This window comes from Taudactylus pleione, unplaced genomic scaffold, assembly GCF_031769625.1.
Source record: "Taudactylus pleione unplaced genomic scaffold, aTauple2 ptg000400l, whole genome shotgun sequence".
Taxonomy (NCBI): domain Eukaryota; kingdom Metazoa; phylum Chordata; class Amphibia; order Anura; family Myobatrachidae; genus Taudactylus; species Taudactylus pleione.
The window spans coordinates 3,273,929-3,293,652 of NW_028284802.1; the positions used below are offsets into that span (position 1 = coordinate 3,273,929).

The 19,724-nt window shown below is 48.6% G+C and overlaps 1 protein-coding gene across 3 annotated transcripts in view; it reads right to left on the reverse strand.

Annotated features, from left to right (window-relative positions):
* Positions 1-19,724, reverse strand: part of LOC148506526 (major histocompatibility complex class I-related protein 1-like) — a 185,481-nt gene that overhangs the window by 62,899 nt on the left and 102,858 nt on the right. For all 3 annotated transcript variants that reach the window (XM_088446659.1, XM_088446658.1, XM_088446660.1), the window contains exons 3-4: positions 17,029-17,316; positions 8,502-8,780 (exon numbers count right to left, since the gene is read on the reverse strand). In XM_088446659.1, coding sequence (XP_088302785.1) covers positions 8,502-8,780; positions 17,029-17,316 — 567 coding nt within the window. The remainder of the gene's footprint in view (positions 1-8,501; positions 8,781-17,028; positions 17,317-19,724) is intronic.

A 19,724-nucleotide genomic window follows, 5' to 3' on the forward strand; every position in this document is an offset into this window, starting at 1 on the left:
TCGCACGGGCGCCGGCCCCTAGAGGGCGCCACTGAGTCCCCAGAAGGTAAAAAAAAATAAAAAATCCCATAATAAAAAAACACAGCGCTGGTCCCCAGCGCGTTGCCGGGCGCCCACTGTTATTTGTTATCAGCGGACACCCGGCTCCCTCCCTGCAGAGGCTGCCGAAGCTTATTCCAGAGCTCCGGCTCCCGCATAGAGCACTATGGGAGGGACGTCATGACGTCTCTCCCATAGATCCGTGGAGCCGGAGCTCACTCCAGAGCTCTGGCTCCAGCAGAGAGCACTATGGGAGGGACGTCATGACGTCTCTCCCATAGATCCGTGGTGGAGCCGTGGTCGGACCGGACAGCAGCAGACGCAGGAACGAGGCCTAAGGTAACTATTGTGATTGTATTTTTTATTTTTCAGCAGGGAGGCATGGGGGCATTACTACTGGGGGCATTACTACTGGGGACATGTCTATAGGGGGGCATTACTACTGGGAGCATGTCTATAAGGGGCATTACTACTGGGGGCATATCTATAAGGGGCATTACTACAGGGGGCATTACTACTGGGGAATGTCTATAAGGGGGCATGTCTATAAGGGGCATTACTACTGGGGGCATGTCTATAAGGGGGCATTACTACTGGGGACATGTCTATAGGGGGGCTTTACTACTGGGAGCATGTCTATAAGGGGCATTACTACTGGGGGCATGTCTATAGGGGGGCATTACTACTGGGAGCATGTCTATAAGGGGGCACTACTACTGTGGGCATTGTATTAGGGGCACTACTACTCAGTACTGTGGGCATTGTGTAAAAGGGGCACCACTGTGTGTCATAACATGCATAAGGGACTAATGTGTGGCGTAATTTGAATTGGGGATACTGTATTATAAAGGGAATTACTGCATGTGGCATAATGTGCTATACAGGGCATTACTGCATGTGGCATAATGTGTTATACAGGGCATTACTGCATGTGGCATAATGTGTTATACAGGGCATTACTGCATGTGGCATAATGTGTTATAAAACCCATTACTGTGTGTGGCATAATGTGTTATACAGGGCATTACTGCATGTGGCATAATGTGTTATACAGGGCATTACTGCATGTGGCATAATGTGTTATAAAGGGCATTACTGCATGTGGCATAATGTGTTATATAGGGCATTACTGCGTGTGGCATAATGTGTTATAAAGGGCATTACTGCATGTGGCATAATGTGTTATACAGGCCATTACTGCGTGTGGCATAATGTGTTATACAGGGCATTACTGCGTGTGGCATAATGTGTTATAAAGGCCATTACTGCGTGCGGCATAATGTGTTTATAAAGGGCATTACTGCATGTGGCATAATGTGTTATATAGGGCATTACTGCGTGTGGCATAATGTGTTATAAAGGGCATTACTGCATGTGGCATAATGTGTTCTACAGGCCATTACTGCGTGTGGCATAATGTGTTATACAGGCCATTACTGCGTGTGGCATAATGTGTTATACAGGGCATTACTGCGTGTGGCATAATGTGTTATACAGGGCATTACTGCATGTGGCATAATGTGTTATACAGGGCATTACTGCGTGTGGCATAATGTGTTATAAAGGCCATTACTGCGTGCGGCATAATGTGTTTATAAAGGGCATTACTGCATGTGGCATAATGTGTTATATAGGGCATTACTGCGTGTGGCATAATGTGTTATAAAGGGCATTACTGCATGTGGCATAATGTGTTCTACAGGCCATTACTGCGTGTGGCATAATGTGTTATACAGGCCATTACTGCGTGTGGCATAGTGTGTTATACAGGGCATTACTGCGTGTGGCATAATGTGTTATACAGGCCATTACTGCGTGTGGCATAATGTGTTATACAGGGCATTACTGTGTGTGGCATAATGTGTTATACAGGGCATTATTGCATGTGGCATAATGTGTTTATAAAGGGCATTACTGCATGTGGCATAATGTGTTTATAAAGGGCATTACTATGTAAGGCGCATTACTGCACATGGCAATTATTCGCCATGAGGGGAGAGCTTGGGGGAAGCCCAGCAACTTCATAAGTGCAGGGCACGCCCTACAGTGTGATGAATTGGGGGTGTTCAGCAAGGACATGCCCCCTTTCCGGAAGCACGTGTGCTTTCAGCGCGTGCAGAGGTACGTCATCTACAAAAAGTTGTTGTTTTTTGGGGGGAGGGGGGGCGCAACTGTGAACTTTCGCGCTGAGCTCCACAATGTCTAGAACCGGCCCTGATCACAGATATCTCCTGCTCACCTTTCTCTCCCTGTGTGGCCCGCTGTCCCCATACACTAGTATCACAGATATCTCCTGCTTACCTTTCTCTCCCGGTGTGGCCCGCTGTCCCCATACACTAGTATCACAGATATCTCCTGCTTACCTTTCCCTCCCGGTGTGGCCCGCTGTCCCCATACACTAGTATCACAGATATCTCCTGCTTACCTTCCTCTCCCGGAATGGCCCACTGTCCCCATACACTAGTATCACAGATATCTCCTGCTTACCTTTCTCTCCCGGAATGGCCCGCTGTCCCCATACACTAGTATCACAGATATCTCCTGCTTACCTTTCCCACTCGGTGTGGCCCGCTGTCCCATACACTAGTATCACAGATATCTCCTGCTTACCTTTCCCTCCCGGTGTGGCGCGCTGTCCCCATACACTAGTATCACATATATCTGCTGCTTACCTTTCCCTCCCGGTGTGGCCCACTGTCCCCATACACTAGTATCACAGATATATCCTGCTCACCTTTCTCTCCCGGTGTGACCCGCTGTCCCCATACACTAGTATCACAGATATCTCTTGCTTACCTTTCTCTCCCGGTGTGGCCCGCTGTCCCCATACACTAGTATTACAGATATCTCCTGCTTACCTTTCTCTCCCGGAATGGCCCGCTGTCCCCATACACTAGTATCACAGATATCTCCTGCTTACCTTTCCCTCCCGGTGTGGCCCGCTGTCCCATACACTAGTATCACAGATATCTCCTGCTTACCTTTCCCTCCCGGTGTGGCCCACTGTCCCCATACACTAGTATCACAGATATGTCCTGCTCACCTTTCTCTCCCTGTGTGACCCGCTGTCCCCATACACTAGTATCACAGATATCTCCTGCTTACCTTTCCCTCCCGGAATGGCCTGCTGTCCCCATACACTAGTATCACAGATATCTCCTGCTTACCTTTCTCTCCTGGATTGGCCCGCTGTCCCAATACACTAGTATCACAGATATCTCCTGCTTACCTTCCTCTCCTGGAATGGCCCACTGTCCCCATACACTAGTATCACAGATATCTCCTGCTTACCTTTCTCTACTGGTGTGGCCCGCTGTCCCCATACACTAGTACCACAGATATCTCCTGCTTACCTCTCCCTTCCGGTGTGGCCCGCTGTCCCCCAGTGGCGTAACTAGGGCACGGCGAGAGGGGTACGTGCCCTGGGCGCCGTGGGACCGGCGGCACGGGGGGGGGGGGGGGGGGCGCGCCGCCGGCCATGGTCCGGCCCGCCCTAGTAAGCCAGTGTAGCGCCGACCGCAGTGTGTGCGGTCAGCGCTACACATTTACACAGGACCAGCGGTGGTCCTGTGCTGCACAGCTGAGCCCCTTTGCTCCCCCTGAGCGCTTGCCCAATAGCGCCAGGAGGAGGGTGGGAGGCGGGCTCAGGCTGTGCATAACACACACATCGCCGCCAGCGCTGGCGGCGATGTGTGTGTTAAACAGCAGCCAATGGGAGTCAGACAGACTCTCATTGGCTGCTGCTGCACACACATAACCGCCCGAGCGGCGGCGATGTGTGTGTGAATCAGCAGCCAATGAGAGGCAGACAGACTCTCATTGACTGCTGCGCGCCCACTGCAAGAGCCGGTTCCCTTCCGGCTCCTGCAGTGGGCAATGGGAGAGACGTCATGACGTCTCTCCCATAATGTAGAGCGCGCCAGCCCAGGAGGACTGACGTGCAGACGGCGGCGGGAGCAGGAGCGTGGATTCAGGTAAGTATTTTTATTTTATTTATTGTTTCATTTCAGTGTGTATTTGTCGGGGGGGAGGGGCGGGACACTTATATTGGGGGCACTGCATCCGAAGACGACGACTATTACTAAGGAGGGGATTCCTACTGGGGACTACTACTGGGGGGCGGGGATACTATTGGGGGCACTGCATTGGGGGGTGGACTATTACTAAGGAGGGGACTACTACAGGGGGCACTGCTTCGGGGGGGGCACTACTGGGGACTACTACAGGGGGCACTGCATCAAGGGGGACTCCTACTGGGGGAACTATATAAAGGGCACTGTATAGGGGGACTACTACTGGGGCACTGCCTTGGGGGGGGACTACTACTGGAGGCACTGCATCAAGGGGGACTCCTAATGGGGACACTATATAAAGGGCACTGTATAGGAGGGACTACTACTGGGGGCACTAAATAAAGGGCACTGTATAGGGGGACTACTACTGGGGGCACTGCATTGGGGGGGGACTCCTACTGGGGGCACTATATAAAGGGCACTGTATAGGAGGGCTTACTACTGGGGGCACTATATAAGGGGCTTACTATTGGGGGCACTATATAAGGGGCTTAATACTGGGGGCACTGCATAGGGGGGATAACTACTGGGGGCACTGCATAAGGGGCACTGCATATGGGGGATCACTACTGGGGGCCTGCATATGGGGGACCACTACTGGGGGCCTGTATAAGGGGAACTAATTGGGGGCTGCATAAGGGGGACCACTATGGGGGGTACTGTATAAGGGGCACTGCTGGGGGCCTGCATAAGAGGGACCACTACTGGGGCATTGTATACTGGGATACTATGTAAGGGGTACTACTGGGGGCTTGCATAAAGGGGACCACTACTAGGGGCACTGCATAGGGGGGACTGTATAAGGGGCACTGCATTCATGTGCAAATGGAAAGAAATGTGCCCAGTGACAAGAAATTGGTTTGTCATGTTGACACGCCACATTTTTCAGTGGCCACGCCCCTTGGGCCACACCCATTTTTCGGCGTACGCTGCAGGCGCGCGCACATAGTGGGTGGGGAGGAGCCTCCATTTTAAAATTTGCCCTGGGCTCCAAATACCCTAGTTACGCCACTGCTGTCCCCATACACTAGTATCACAGATATCTCCTGCTTACCTTTTCCTCCCGGTGTGGCCCGCTGTCCCCATACACTAGTATCACAGATATCTCCTGCTTACTTTCCTCTCCCGATGTGGCCCACTGTCCCCATACACTAGTATCACAGATATCTCCTGCTTACCTTCCTCTCCCGGAATGGTCCGCTGTCCCCATACACTAGTATCACAGATATCTCCTGCTTACCTCTCTCTCCCGGAATGGCCCGCTGTCCCCATACACTAGTATCACATATATATCTCCTGCTTACCATTCTCTCCTGGTGTGGCCCGCTGTCCCCATACACTAGTATCACAGATATCTCCTGCTTACCTTCCTCTCCCGATGTGGGCCACTGTCCCCATACACTAGTATCACAGATATCTCCTGCTTACCCACCTCTCCCGGAATGGCCCGCTGTCCCCTAACACTAGTATCACAGATATCCTGCTTACCTTTTCCTCCCGGTGTGGCTCACTGTCCCCATACACTAGTATCACAGATATCTCCTGCTTACCTTTTCCTCCCGGTGTGGCTCACTGTCCCCATATACTAGTATCACAGATATCTCCTGCTTACCTTTTCCTCCCGGTGTGGCTCACTGTCCCCATACACTAGTATCACAGATATCTCCTGCTTACCTTCCTCTCCCGATGTGGTCCACTGTCCCCATACACTAGTATCACAGATATCTCCTGCTTACCTTCCTCTCCTGATGTGGCCCACTGTCCCCATGCACTAGTATCACAGATATCTCATGCTTACCTTCCTCTTCCGATGTGGCCCACTGTCCCCATACACTAGTATCACAGATATCTCCTGCTTACTTTCCTCTCCCGATGTGGCCCACTGTCCCCATACACTAGTATCACAGATATCTCCTGCTTACCTTTTCCTCCCAGTGTGGCTCGCTGCCCCCATACACTAGTATCACAGATATCTCCTGCTTACCTTTTCCTCCCGGTGTGGCTCACTGTCCCCATACACTAGTATCACAGATATCTCCTGCTTACCTTTTCCTCCCAGTGTGGCTCGCTGCCCCCATACACTGGTATCACAGATATCTCCTGCTTACCTTCCTCTTCCGATGTGGCTCACTGTCCCCATACACTATTATCACAGATATCTCCTGCTTACCTTCCTCTTCCGATGTGGCCCACTGTCCCCATACACTAGTATCACAGATATCTCCTGCTTACCTTCCTCTCCTGATGTGGCCCACTGTCTCCATACACTAGTATCACAGATATCTCCTGCTTACCTTCCTCTTCCGATGTGGCCCACTGTCCCCATACACTAGTATCACAGATATCTCCTGCTTACTTTCCTCTCCTGATGTGGCCCACTATCCCCATACACTAGTATCACAGATATCTCCTGCTTACCTTTTCCTCCCGGTGTGGCTCGCTGCCCCCATACACTAGTATCACTGATATCTCCTGCTTACCTTTTCCTCCCGGTGTGGCTCGCTGTCCCCATACACTAGTATCACAGATATCTCCTGCTTACCTTTTCCTCCCGGTGTGGCTCGCTGCCCCCATACACTAGTATCACAGATATCTCCTGCTTACCTTCCTCTCCTGATGTGGCCCACTGTCCCCATACACTAGTATCACAGATATCTCCTGCTTACCTTCCTCTCCTGATGTGGCCCGCTGTCCCCATACACTATCACAGATATCTCCTGCTTACCTTTCTCTTCCGATGTGGCCCACTGTCCCCATAGACTAGTATCACAGATATCTCCTGCTTACCTTTTCCTCCCAGTGTGGCTCGCTGCCCCCATACATTAGTATCACAGATATCTCCTGCTTACCTTCCTCTCCTGATGTGGCCCGCTGTCCCCATACACTATCACAGATATCTCCTGCTTACCTTTCTCTTCCGATGTGGCCCACTGTCCGCATACACTAGTATCACAGATATCTCCTGCTTACTTTCCTCTCCCGATGTGGCCCACTGTCCCCATACACTAGTATCACAGATATCTCCTGCTTACCTTTTCCTCCCGGTGTGGCTCGCTGCCCCCATACACTATTATCACAGATATCTCCTGCTTACCTTCCTCTCCCGGTGTGAGAAATTGTCAGATTCTACTTCTCATATTTCTAGCATTTATCTTAATTATTGACCTACAAAGAGAATATTGTGCAGCTGAATTGCATACAGGATGTAGGATACAGAATTATGTATAGTAATATAGATTTATGTGAAATCATGTTACTCACTTTGGGAACATTAAGAGGTCAGTAATTCAAGTACAAGTTTTGTAGTGATAAAATCTTTGATGCGCAGTATGTACGTACAGTGCGCTGCATCATGGGGGGATTCTCAGTCAGACAGTCGCAGCCGTCCTTGCATCTTTTGCCGCAGTCGTGTCTGCAACCTTATGCTAATGCCGATACAAAGCCTTTCCTGGTGCACATCTGTGCGTCCTAATGTGCAAGGACTGAGACGCTTGCATCCAGGGCCCGGAGACGCTGAAATACTGCTTGGTGCGTCTTTAGTCGCACAATTCAAACCTGAACCAGACCTATGGCAGATACAGCTGTCTGATTATGGCCTTATGTGATTATGTGAGTGGTTCAGCATGTTTGTACATAACACGATCAGAGACACCAGGGACATATTAATAGAGGAGGAAGCCCTGTGCAGTCTCCATCCGGGGCCTCCTCCTCTCTACCCGATGGCTGGCATCGGAGTCTACTGCACATGCGGGGATCACCCGGGCATTGGCACTACAGCCATTTTCCAGGCGATTTCCCTACTGCACATGCGCAAATCGCTGGGAAAATGTCCACCGCGCCATTTTGCCAGTGATTTGCACAGCACTGCTACCACCGACGCGGGACTCCGGAGAGGTAAGTATTGAATGAATGGGTTACAGGGTGTGTGGTGTGGGGGCCCCTTGGACCTGGGGCCCGCACCCATTCTAGATATGCCCCTGAGCGACATGCAAAGCAAAAAAAAGCAAGTAACTTTGTGTCTGACACAAACCACGTGAGGGATGCAAATACGTGCATTATTATTGCATGCAGGGTAAATACTGGCTGCTTTTGTATGTAGCCCACACATGCTGGACAGTTTTATTCTTACACTGTAAATCAGATTTTAGTTAGGACACGCCCCTCCCAAATCTAACTCTCTCTGCACAGGTTATATCTGCTCCCCTGCTGTGCAGCATGGTTGTGGCAAGGTGCAGTTACTGGCTCTTTTTTGCTTTGCTTCCAACTCAGAACCAGCCCCAGGATCTCTTCAAAACATTTATTTTTCTAAATTGCCAATAGTGATTTATCGCTCATCATACTTCCAGTATCGCTTCACATTATGTCAGCCGCACACCTGTGACTACTCACCCAGTGGCACATGGAGTATCTCCTCCAGGCTGCTGTGATCCACATAGCAGGAGTAACCGTCCTTCTCCCCCGCTGACAACTCCACGGTAACGGAGACTCTGGTCTGATAGGTGCCATCAGGGTTGGGGAGGATCTTATTAACCTCATCTGAGAGAACCACGTCGCTCTTATTCCTCATCCACTTCACATCCACAGCTCGGGGGTAAAACCCGTACACCTGACAGTGAAGTTTTTTGGCCCCGTCTAACTGCTGACTGGAGACCTTCACCTGTGGGCGAACTGACAAATATATGACAAATATTAAAGGGGATCATTGTTTATGTAGTTCCTACAGGACTTCAACTAAACCAATAGTGACAGCCACCCTCATCCCTCATATCACGTATAGAATGCATGTCCCCAACTTTTGAGTAGCAAAGGTAATAACTAGGGGTGAGTGGGTTCGGATTTCTGAAATCCGAACCCCCCCGAGCCACCCCGATCCGAGGCAGATCCGAGTCAGGCTCGACTTTTCCCGCCTGACTCGGATCTGAAATCGAGGCAAAACGTCATCATCCCGCCTTCCGAGTCTCGCGGGTTTTGGAACCTATATAAGGTACCCGCATCGGCGCCATTTTCTCACTCGGCTGTGGACAGTGAAGAGGGAGGGTGGGAGTTAGGGCTGGCTGGGCTGTGTAGTGTAGTGCAGAGTAGTGTTGTGCTGTGCTGCGCTGCTGTTGTCCACTACTTCAAAGTCCATAGGGGCTGGCTGTGTTGTGCTGTGCTGCTGTTGTTAATAGGGGCTGTGTCCACTACTTCAAAGTCCATAGGGGCTGGCTGGACTGTGTTGTGCAGTCAGTTCTCCATAGGGGCTGTGTCCACTCCAAAGTCCTGTGCAGTGTCCCAGTCCTAAAGGGGTGCTGTAGTGTTGTCCAGGGGGTGCTCTGTCCATCAGGGGTGCTCCCCCCAAGTGCTAAAAAAATAATATTTTTTGTGTGTTTGTGAATTGTGTGCGCAGTAGCCGCACGTGCCTCAACAAAGTAGTGCCAAGCGTGCGCCTGTGTCATAAGTAAAGGGCCGGCTGGCTTGACCGTTAAAGGGTGCTGTAACCCCCAAAGTACACTCCAGTCCAAACCAAAAAAAATTATTTTCTGTGTTTGTGAATTGTGTGCGCAGTAGCCGCACGTGCATCAACAAAGTAGTGCCAAGCGTGCGCCTGTGTCATAAGTAAAGGGCCGGCTGGCTTGACCGTTAAAGGGTGCTGTAACCCCCAAAGTACACTCCAGTCCAAACCAAAAAAAAAATTATTTTCTGTGTTTGTGAATTGTGTGCGCAGTAGCCGCACGTGCATCAACAAAGTAGTGCCAAGCGTGCGCCTGTGTCATAAGTAAAGGGCCGGCTGGCTTGACCGTTAAAGGGTGCTGTAACCCCCAAAGTACACTCCAGTCCAAACCAAAAAAAAAATTATTTTCTGTGTTTGTGAATTGTGTGCGCAGTAGCAGCACGTGCATCAACAAAGTAGTGCCAAGCGTGCGCCTGTGTCATAAGTAAAGGGCCGGCTGGCTTGACCGTTAAAGGGTGCTGTAACCCCCAAAGTACACTCCAGTCCAAACCAAAAAAAAAATTATTTTCTGTGTTTGTGAATTGTGTGCGCAGTAGCCGCACGTGCATCAACAAAGTAGTGCCAAGCGTGCGCCTGTGTCATAAGTAAAGGGCCGGCTGGCTTGACCATTAAAGGGTACTGTAACCCCCAAAGTACACTCCAGTCCAAACCAAAAAAAATAATTATTTTCTGTGTTTGTGAATTGTGTGCGCAGTAGCCGCACGTGCATCAACAAAGTAGTGCCAAGCGTGCGCCTGTGTCATAAGTAAAGGGCCGGCTGGCTTGACTGTTAAAGGGTGCTGTAACCCCCAAAGTACACTCCAGTCCAAACCAAAAAAATATATATTTTCTGTGTTTGTGAATTGTGTGCGCAGTAGCCGCACGTGCATCAACAAAGTAGTGCCAAGCGTGCGCCTGTGTCATAAGTAAAGGGCCGGCTGGCTTGACCGTTAAAGGGTGCTGTAACCCCCAAAGTACACTCCAGTCCAAACCAAAAAAATATATATTTTCTGTGTTTGTGAATTGTGTGCGCAGTAGCCGCACGTGCATCAACAAAGTAGTGCCAAGCGTGCGCCTGTGTCATAAGTAAAGGGCCGGCTGGCTTGACCGTTAAAGGGTGCTGTAACCCCCAAAGTACACTCCAAACCAAAAAAATATATATTTTCTGTGTTTGTGACTTGTGTGCACTGTGGCTGCACGTGCATCAACAAAGGAGCAGCGCCAAGCGTGCGCCTGTGTCCCATAAGTAAAGAGCCGGCTGGCTCATTTCTTAAAGGGTGGTGTAACCCACAAAGTGCACTACTCTCCAGCAAAAATAAAAAAATATTTTCTGTGTTTGTGTGCGCTTTAGCCGCACGTATATATCAATATAACATAAATGGAGGACCAAACTTTCTCCGATAAAAATAAAATAGGGAAAGATCAAGAACCACTTCCTCCTAGTGCTATTGCTGCTGCTGGGAGTTGTTCATCATCCCAGAGAGGAAGTAGGAACATCACTACTTTTACTAAACAATTGACCCTCCAACAGTCCCTAGCGATGAGGATGAAGTACGACAGCAGTCATCCTGAAGCAAAACGTATAACTGAGGCCTCCCTTATAAGTCACCTGCAGCGCATTCATAAAAAGTTACTGTCAAGTTCAGAAACTTTGGCTAAGACCGTAAGCAGTCCAGGGACACCTAATTCCCTTCATCCAAGCACCTGCAAACCACACCGTCAACTCCCTCCTCGTCAATTTCCTCCTTAGTCAGGATCGGAAGTAGTCCTGCAGGCCATGTCACTGGCATGACTGACTCTCCTGTCCGGGATTCCTCCGGAGGATCCTGCATTGCTACGCCTACTGCTGTCGCTGCTGCTGGGAGTTGATCATCATCCCAGAGAGGAAGTAGGAACACCGCTACTTTTACTAAACAATTGACCCTCCAACAGTCCTTAGCGAGGAGGATGAAGTACGACAGCAGTCATCCTGAAGCAAAACGTATAACTGAGGCCTTGACTGCTATGTTGGTGTTAGACGTGCGTCCGGTATCCGCCATTAGTGCAGTGGAATTTAGACAATTGATGGAGGTAGTGTGTCCCCGGTTCCAAATCCCGTCTAGATTCCACCTGCATCCTCAAAGCAGCAGCGACAAGCGTGCGTCTGTCTGTTAAAGGGTGGTGACACCCTCAAAGTGTGCTACACAAACAATAAAAATATTGTTCTTTTTTTTTCTGTCTTTGTGAAATGTGTGGGCTGTAGCCGCACTTGCATCCTCAAAGCAGCAGCGACAAGCGTGCGTCTGTCTGTTAAAGGGTGGTGACACCCTCAAAGTGTGCTACACAAACAATTAAAATATTGTTCTTTTTTTTTTGGTCTTTGTGAAATGTGTGGGCTGTAGCCGCACCTGCATCCTTAAAGCAGCAGCGACAAGCGTGCGTCTGTCTGTTAAAGGGTGGTGACACCCTCAAAGTGTGCTACACAAACAATAAAAATATGCTTCTTCTTTTTTCTGTCTTTGTGAATTGTGTGGGCTGTAGCCGCACTTGCATCCTCAAAGCAGCAGCGACAAGCGTGCGTCTGTCTGTTAAAGGGTGGTGTAACCCTCAAAGTGCACTCCACAAACAATAAAAATATTCTTTTTTTTTTTTCTGTCTTTGTGAATTCTGTGGGCTGTAGCCGCACTTGCATCCTCAAAGCAGCAGTGACAAGCGTGCGTCTGTCTGTTAAAGGATTACATTGGTGACAGCATCCAAGTAGGCATGTCAGACAGTCCGTACCTGTACTGGCAGGAAAAAGAAGCAATTTGGAGGTCCCTGTACAAACTGGCTCTATTTTACCTGAGTTGCCCCCCCTCCAGTGTGTACTCCGAAAGAGTGTTTAGTGCAGCCGGGAACCTTGTCAGCGAAAGACGTAGGAGGTTGCTTCCACAAAATGTGGAGAAGATGATGTTCATAAAATGAATTATCAACTCTTCCAGGGAGACCAGCCTCCAGAACGTACAGAGGGACCTGTGGTTCCAGCGGGGACGAATTAATACTCTGTGAGGATGAGGATGTACACACTGAAGAGGGTGAGGAATCGGTGGATGAGGATGACATCTTGCCTCCGTAGAGCCAGTTTGTGCAGGGACAGATTAATTGCCAGCTTGTTTTGTGGGGGCCCAAACGAACCAATCATTTCAGCCACAGTTGTGTGGCAGACCCTGGCGCTGAAATGATTGGTTTGTTAAAGTGTGCATGTCCTGTTTATACAACATAAGGGTGGGTGGGAGGGCCCAAGGACAATTCCATCTTGCACCTCTTTTTTTTCTTTGCATTATGTACAGTTTGGGGCCTAGTTTTTCAAACTGCCATCCTGTCTGCCACTGCAGTTTCACGCCTAGATGGGTCACGTGTTTGTGCCGCCCACTCGTGTCGCTTAGCATAGTCATCCAGCTACCTCGGTGCAACCTTTTGGACATAAAAACACTATTGTGAGGTGTGAGGTGTTCAGAATAGACTGGAAATGAGTGGAAATTAAGGTTATTGAGGTTAATAATAGCATAGGAGCAGAAAAACCTACAAATTCAGTGATTTTAGCTGTTTTTATGCTTTTTTTCAAAAAAATACAGATCCAAAACACAAAACCCAGAACCCAAAACACGGAAGGGTGGTTTTGGCAAAACCAATCCAGATCCAAAACACGAAGAAAGATCCAGATCCAAAACCAAAACACGAAAAGTGGCCGGTGCACACCCCTAGTAATAACAAGGGTCTTGATCGTCCGTACATACAGGCCAATTTGGACAATATCGTCAAGAATTGCCTGTTCAGAGATGTGGCAGGATGACTTCACTGAAAGATATCTATCAGTGTGTACACCCAATATTGTTTGTCCTGCACTACAGAAAGTACAATGGAAATCTATGACCAATATCGTTCATACAGTACATCGTCCCGTGTGTATGCATCTAAGCTTAATCTATCCCGAGCAGGGCTGGCTCCCTGTGCCGGGCCCTCTCCAGTGCGCCCTATCTTCGAAAATAACTGAAAATGGGGATGTAGCCTAATTACCATAGGTCACGCCCCCTAGGTGACTTTATTAGGAGGCATGTCCGCCTCCAAATAACGTCAGGCTGGGGGGAGCCTCACTAGCTTGGCTTCCCCCAGCGCTCTCCCGTCACTGAATGGATGCCGCGCGCATGTGCGCAGCATCCATTCAGAGTCTCCGGGGTCCGGCAATGCCACACAGCTGCGGTGGTGGGGGTCCCCAACCTCCCGATTTGACCACTCGCAGGCCACTTCAGCCCACAGGTGGAACAACGGGACAGTACTGTCCCGCTGAAATCGAACACCCCTAGAGCCGGCCCTGATCCCGAGTCAGACTTCCAGTACTCATTAGTCATTATTGAAACTCATTGGGAAAGTTAATTATTATCAGAGGACAGTCATCAGTTCAGGAGTAACCTCACTTATACTGCAGTATATTTTCACTGCTATACACATCAGAGGCTCAGTTCCTACAACAAGCGCACTACCAGTAACCAACGAGCTCACACAGATCTGAATTGATGTGGACTTCAGTTTGCATTGGATAATTAGCACAGAGTGAGTGTAATACTGAGGGGCCTATTCATCAACACTAAAATAACGTTTTTAAGGACATTTTCCTTAATTAACGTTATTTAGTATTCATGATGACACTTAGCACAGGAGATAACACTGATATCTCCTTGCTATGTCCCCCTGCGTTAATTTCCACACTCCCCATACATTAGTACATTAGTATGGGGATATGGAGATCATGGTATTCATCAAATTCCGAAAATTATGTATTTTCGGAATTTGATGGAGTTACTATTCGCCACTGTGAGGTGGCGAATAGCAGGTAACACTTACCTGCTTCCAGCTGTGCAGGTCCCCCGACGTCTCCCTCCAGCGCTCTGGTGCGTCCTCTGGCTCCGTCTGCTATGCTGTCATGTGTTCTACAAGCAGAACACAATAAAGTTTAGAAAAAAATATATATATATTGTTTTCTAAACAGTACTGTGTGCTGCTGGGAGACCACATGACCGCATAGCAGACGGAGCCGGAGGCTGCTGCGCGGGCAGGTAAGTGCTGAACGGGGGGGAGGTGAGCGGGTGGGGGGGAGCGGGGGAGGTGAGCGTAGGGGGGACACAAACTTACCGTATCTGTAGGCAGTGCTGCGCATGCGCTGGTTTTACAGATGTAACAGTGCATGCGCAGCACTGCTTCCAGCTGCCGTAAGTTAGTGTAGATAGAGATAACTATCTATTTCCCGAAAAGCTGTTATCGCAAAAATTACAGCTTTTCGGAATAGATAGTTATAGGGAGGAGGAATGATGAATTCCTCCAGTAATTAGGTAGAACTCCATGAGAGTTCTAAACCTAATTACCTCCTGGGAAACTTTAGTTATGATGAATAGGCCCCTGAGACTGAAAGTTTATGAGAGACAAACCTTAGTACATGTGATTATTGCGTTACTTACATCCATTGTATTATTTATTGACTGTTTATATTCCATATTTTATGTTTGCTGCACAGTTATTCACTTTATACCAAACGTTTGTGTAGGTAGCCTTTTGCTTAGCCACCATAGAATTGCTTACTAGTTTACAGTGATCTTCTTTCACGCAAACCTTCACCCTTATTATATAAATGTGCCAGGGTGGCTATTATACGGGAACCTGACGTGATAGTGTGATATCACCTACTGGGTTGGTGTGGGGAAGTGGGTCTCCTGAGTCGCCTTGTGGAAGACAGTTTTATCCATTCACATCCAGAACCAGAAACAAACACTCCGGCTACGAGAATAAAGAGGTCAGTGACACCACCGTAAAGTCCATTTGCCAACGCACCCTTTGCCAATCCTGTTCTAAAGGGGTGTTACCTTTATATTATTTCTGTATTTAAATATTTTATTGCATGGTGATCTATGCACATACTGTATACGTGTATCTCAGCATCAAATGCGCCTGGCACTTCATGTGCACCTGCAAAAACAAAAAGTCTCCTCGACCACCCATTTATCAGCAGAGTAGCAGAATGACACTCAGGGGCCTATTCATTAAACATAAAAATTCTCTGGAGATAATTAGCTTTAGAACTCGCATGGAGTTCTAGCTAATTCTAGGTGGAATTCATCATTCCACCTCTCCATAAGTATCTATTCCGAAAAGCTGTCATTTTTGCGATGACAGCTTTTCGGGAAATAGATACTTTTCCCTCACTACACTACCTTATCGCATCTGGAAACAGTGCTGCGCATGCGCTGTTACATCTGTAAAACCAGCGCATGCGCAGCACTGCCTACAGATGCGTTAAGTTTCGTACCCCCCCCCCCCGATCCCCCCCACCCCCCTCCGCTCACCTCCCCCCCCCCAACTTACCAGTCCGCGCAGTAACCTCCGGGTCCGTCCTGCTGGTCTGTCATGTGGTTTCCCAGCAGACCACATGACAGATTAGAAAAAAAAAAAAAACTTTTTTTTTTGTCTAAACTTTCTTGTGCTCTGCTGGGGAGCACACATGTCCGACCAGCCTCCAGAGCCTGAGGACGGAGCAGAGCGCCGGAGGGACTCATCGGGGGACCTGCACACGCGGATACAGGTAAGTTTCACCTTCTATTCGCCACCTCACAGTGGCGAATAGTAACTGCATCAAATTCCGAAAATTTATAATTTTCGGAATTTGATGCAACCATAATTTCCACATCCCCATACTAATGTACTAATGTACCCATACTAATGTACTAATGTATGGGGAGTGTGGAAATTAACGCAGGGGAACTTAGCAAGGAGATATCTGTGATATCTCCTGTGCTAAGTGGCTACATGAATACCAAAATAGGAAAATGTCCTTAAAAACGTTATTTTAGTGTTGATGAATAGGCCCCTCAGTATTATAGTTATATAATGTCCCGCTAGATTACAGTCAGTGCACTTGGCCAGAGTATATAAGGTGTTACATGTGTTGTTTGGTGCTGGTTGCGGTTAGTCCACCCCTGGTACAGCTTAACCAGTGCCAAGTCTTCAGTTTATTGAACCAGGTAGAACAGGGTTTGTCAACCAGTCAGAGGCAACGAGCCAAAAAAATATCTGAAGTCAAGTTAAAGTAAATTATAGGCATCTCGTTTTACTATGAATGTATGGATGCTCTGACACAGTGTCGCATCCCGTGTTCTGTATATTGTGTGTGTTGCATGTTCCGAATGCTCTTACTCTGTATCTATGGTTAGTTTGCAAGTGACCAAATCTGTCATTCTGGATTGAGAACTAGAAAATATACTACGGCATGGATACACTGTCCTGAGAGAGTTGCGTTGTTTTTTCGAGGGTGTATGGATGAATAAAGGCGCTCATCGCCCTGGGCTCCAGCCAGACCTGTCCCAAATTTGGCGCCAATGAACTCATCAGTTCTAATACAGAATTATCACTAATGGAAATGATTCCATGCTATGCGCTTACCTGTGCGCAAGCGTTCCGTCACACACTCACACTCCAAGTACTGCTTTAACCACATAATGCACTCCTGTTCCATGTAGGACTTTTGCCTCTTAGCCCCGAAAAACCTGCTGTTCCAGTCCTTTGCTAAGGTCTGTGCTGAAGATATTAATGCAACAAATTCAAGTTCAGATGTATCAAGTACAATAAAGTCATCTCCATTCGCTGCAAACTCTTCATATCCACTGATGCTTTTATCTCCAGACAGCTCACACCAAAACTTCACCTGGAAAACATAGCTGTCCCTGTGACCTGCAATAAACAGAGTATAATTATTGGACTTTGGAAGCCACATAGAGGGCTCTATTTATTAACATTATTTTTACTAAAATAAAGTGAAAAAGGGTGTTTTCACACCCTTTTCACATTATTTTAGTTTCACCTGTAGTTATTACAGGGCAATTGGAGTAGAATTAGTAAAATTCTACTCCAACCCCCAGTATCACTTATTTTTAGTAAAGCAGATCGCATTTCCCATAATTGTAATGGGAAATGTGATCCGACCACAGTTACTAAAAATAAATTGTAAAAAAATACCGGGGGAAGCCCTGTGATAACGCCACCTGGAGGTGGCGTTATCCAGGGTCACCCCCGGTTACCGGGCTCCCACTCTGCTCTAACGGGGAGAGCAGAGGCGGGAGCTGGTACCAGTAATCAGCTATGTGGTCTAAGCAGACCGCAAGCTGATTGCTGTAAAAAAAAGAAAAAAAAAATTAAACATTTTTTTTTTTACTTACCTGAATTCAGGGACCGGTGATCGGGCCTCCGGTGTTGGCTCCTCTCCGGTCAGCTGGTCTCCCATAGTACACTGGGGCCCGGTCATCAGGTGATCGGGCCCCAGTGCAGTATGGGAGATCACCTGATCAGGAAGCCCGGAGAAGATCACCGGAGGCCTGGAGGATGAAGGTAAGTGTAATGAAGGGAGGGGGGGTCGCGGGGGGGGGGAAGGGGGGTCACGGGGGTCCGCAATCGCGGGGGAAGGGGCTTAGCGCCGGGGCTTAGTGTCGGTGGGGGGGTAGTAGCGGTGGTCGGTCGGCGCACTAGAGTGCGGATGGGATCCGCAGGGACAGAGCTTTATCGCAAGCTCTGTCCCTGCAAGGGATTTATAGTAAATCCCTGTGATATTGCCTGAATTCGCAATGCGAATTCACTAGGTAATATCACACTACAATCCGCATTCAATATGCTGATTGTAGTAAATAGAGCCCAATGTCACACAACAGGTATTTTGCATGTGTGCATGTAATAAAAGGCATGTAATACCAGCAACTACGGGCAGCATGAGATAAAACATTTCCATTATCACTTTCAGCTACACTGGTGCTAGTTCATTGTTCCCGGTGGCACTAGGAGCAGCATGGGCCTGGGGCTGCAAATAATCAAGGGCCTATTGAGAGAAGCAGAGGAGGTGGGACCAGTGCTTTGTGGGTGTGGCCAGTGCCATGTGATCCCGAGTAACACTTTTCGGGATGTAGTTCGTATCCCGGCTGGCGCTCAAATGCTGGCGCCGGAATTCGACACCAGTCAGAATCCCCGCACCCACATCCCGACGTTAAGTATTGGAGTTAGGGGGATGTTTAATCTGCGGGGGTGGAGGGTTAGGTTTGGGGGTAGAATACATAGCGGCAGGTGTTGGTATCCTAACTCTGTTGTAATGTTGGCGTTGGGATTCTGACCGGAATCCTAAACGCTGGCATCCCGTACCCAACCCCACTTCTCTGGCCCATGGCTCTTCAATCACAGTATAACACATTTTCCTTTAACACATTTTAATACCTCACTGTCTATTTCTTTTATATATATGTATTTCACTTTTTTATTTTTATTCTTTATATGCGGCCAGTGGCTGCTCTTAACACTTCACTTTTCTTATTAGAGCGGTGCCTTGGGGTAGTTTAGCTGGGCTAGTTTGGGGGCGTCCTGCGCTCTGGATTTGAGCCCTAGTATGTTAGGGACCTGCCCGACAAGAGGTTACCCGGATATGGTGGGCAGGCCCATAACCTTGGCCAAGATTATGCCAAAAACCTCTATTGTATTTACTGCAAAATGTATTTATTTATATAACAAGAGATATGGTAAGAACTTACCTTTGTTATCTCTGTTTCTACGAAGTCCATAGGGTCCACAGGGTTGACCTTGGGGTATAGCTGGATCTGGATCCACGGGCACCACGCAGTTAAAGCTTTGCTGCTCCCAGGATGCACTTGGGTCCGTCCTCCTCTATACCCCGCCCCGGCCACAGGCACCTCAGTTGGTAAGCAGCTAAGGCCGGAGGAGGAGACTAAACAGAGAGAAGGAAGACTGGAACACACAAGAAACCATACTCACAGAAATGGGAGACGGAAAACCGGTGACCAGCCACACAGCCCATTTGAAGCCAGGTGCGTCAGGGCGGGCGCCCTGTGGACCCTATGGACTTCGTAGAAACAGAGATAACAAAGGTAAGTTCTTACCATATCTCTTGTTTTCTACTTCAGGGTCCATAGGGGGTCCACAGGGTTGACCTTGGGGATGTCCCAAAGCAGTTCAACTAAGGGCGGGGACGCTCCTGTGCTGAAAGGAGTACCCGGCGCCCAAAGGATGCATCCTGAGAGGCGAAGGTGTCAAACGCATAAAACCTCAAAAACGTCTGAATTGAAGACCAAGTAGCCGCCTTACAC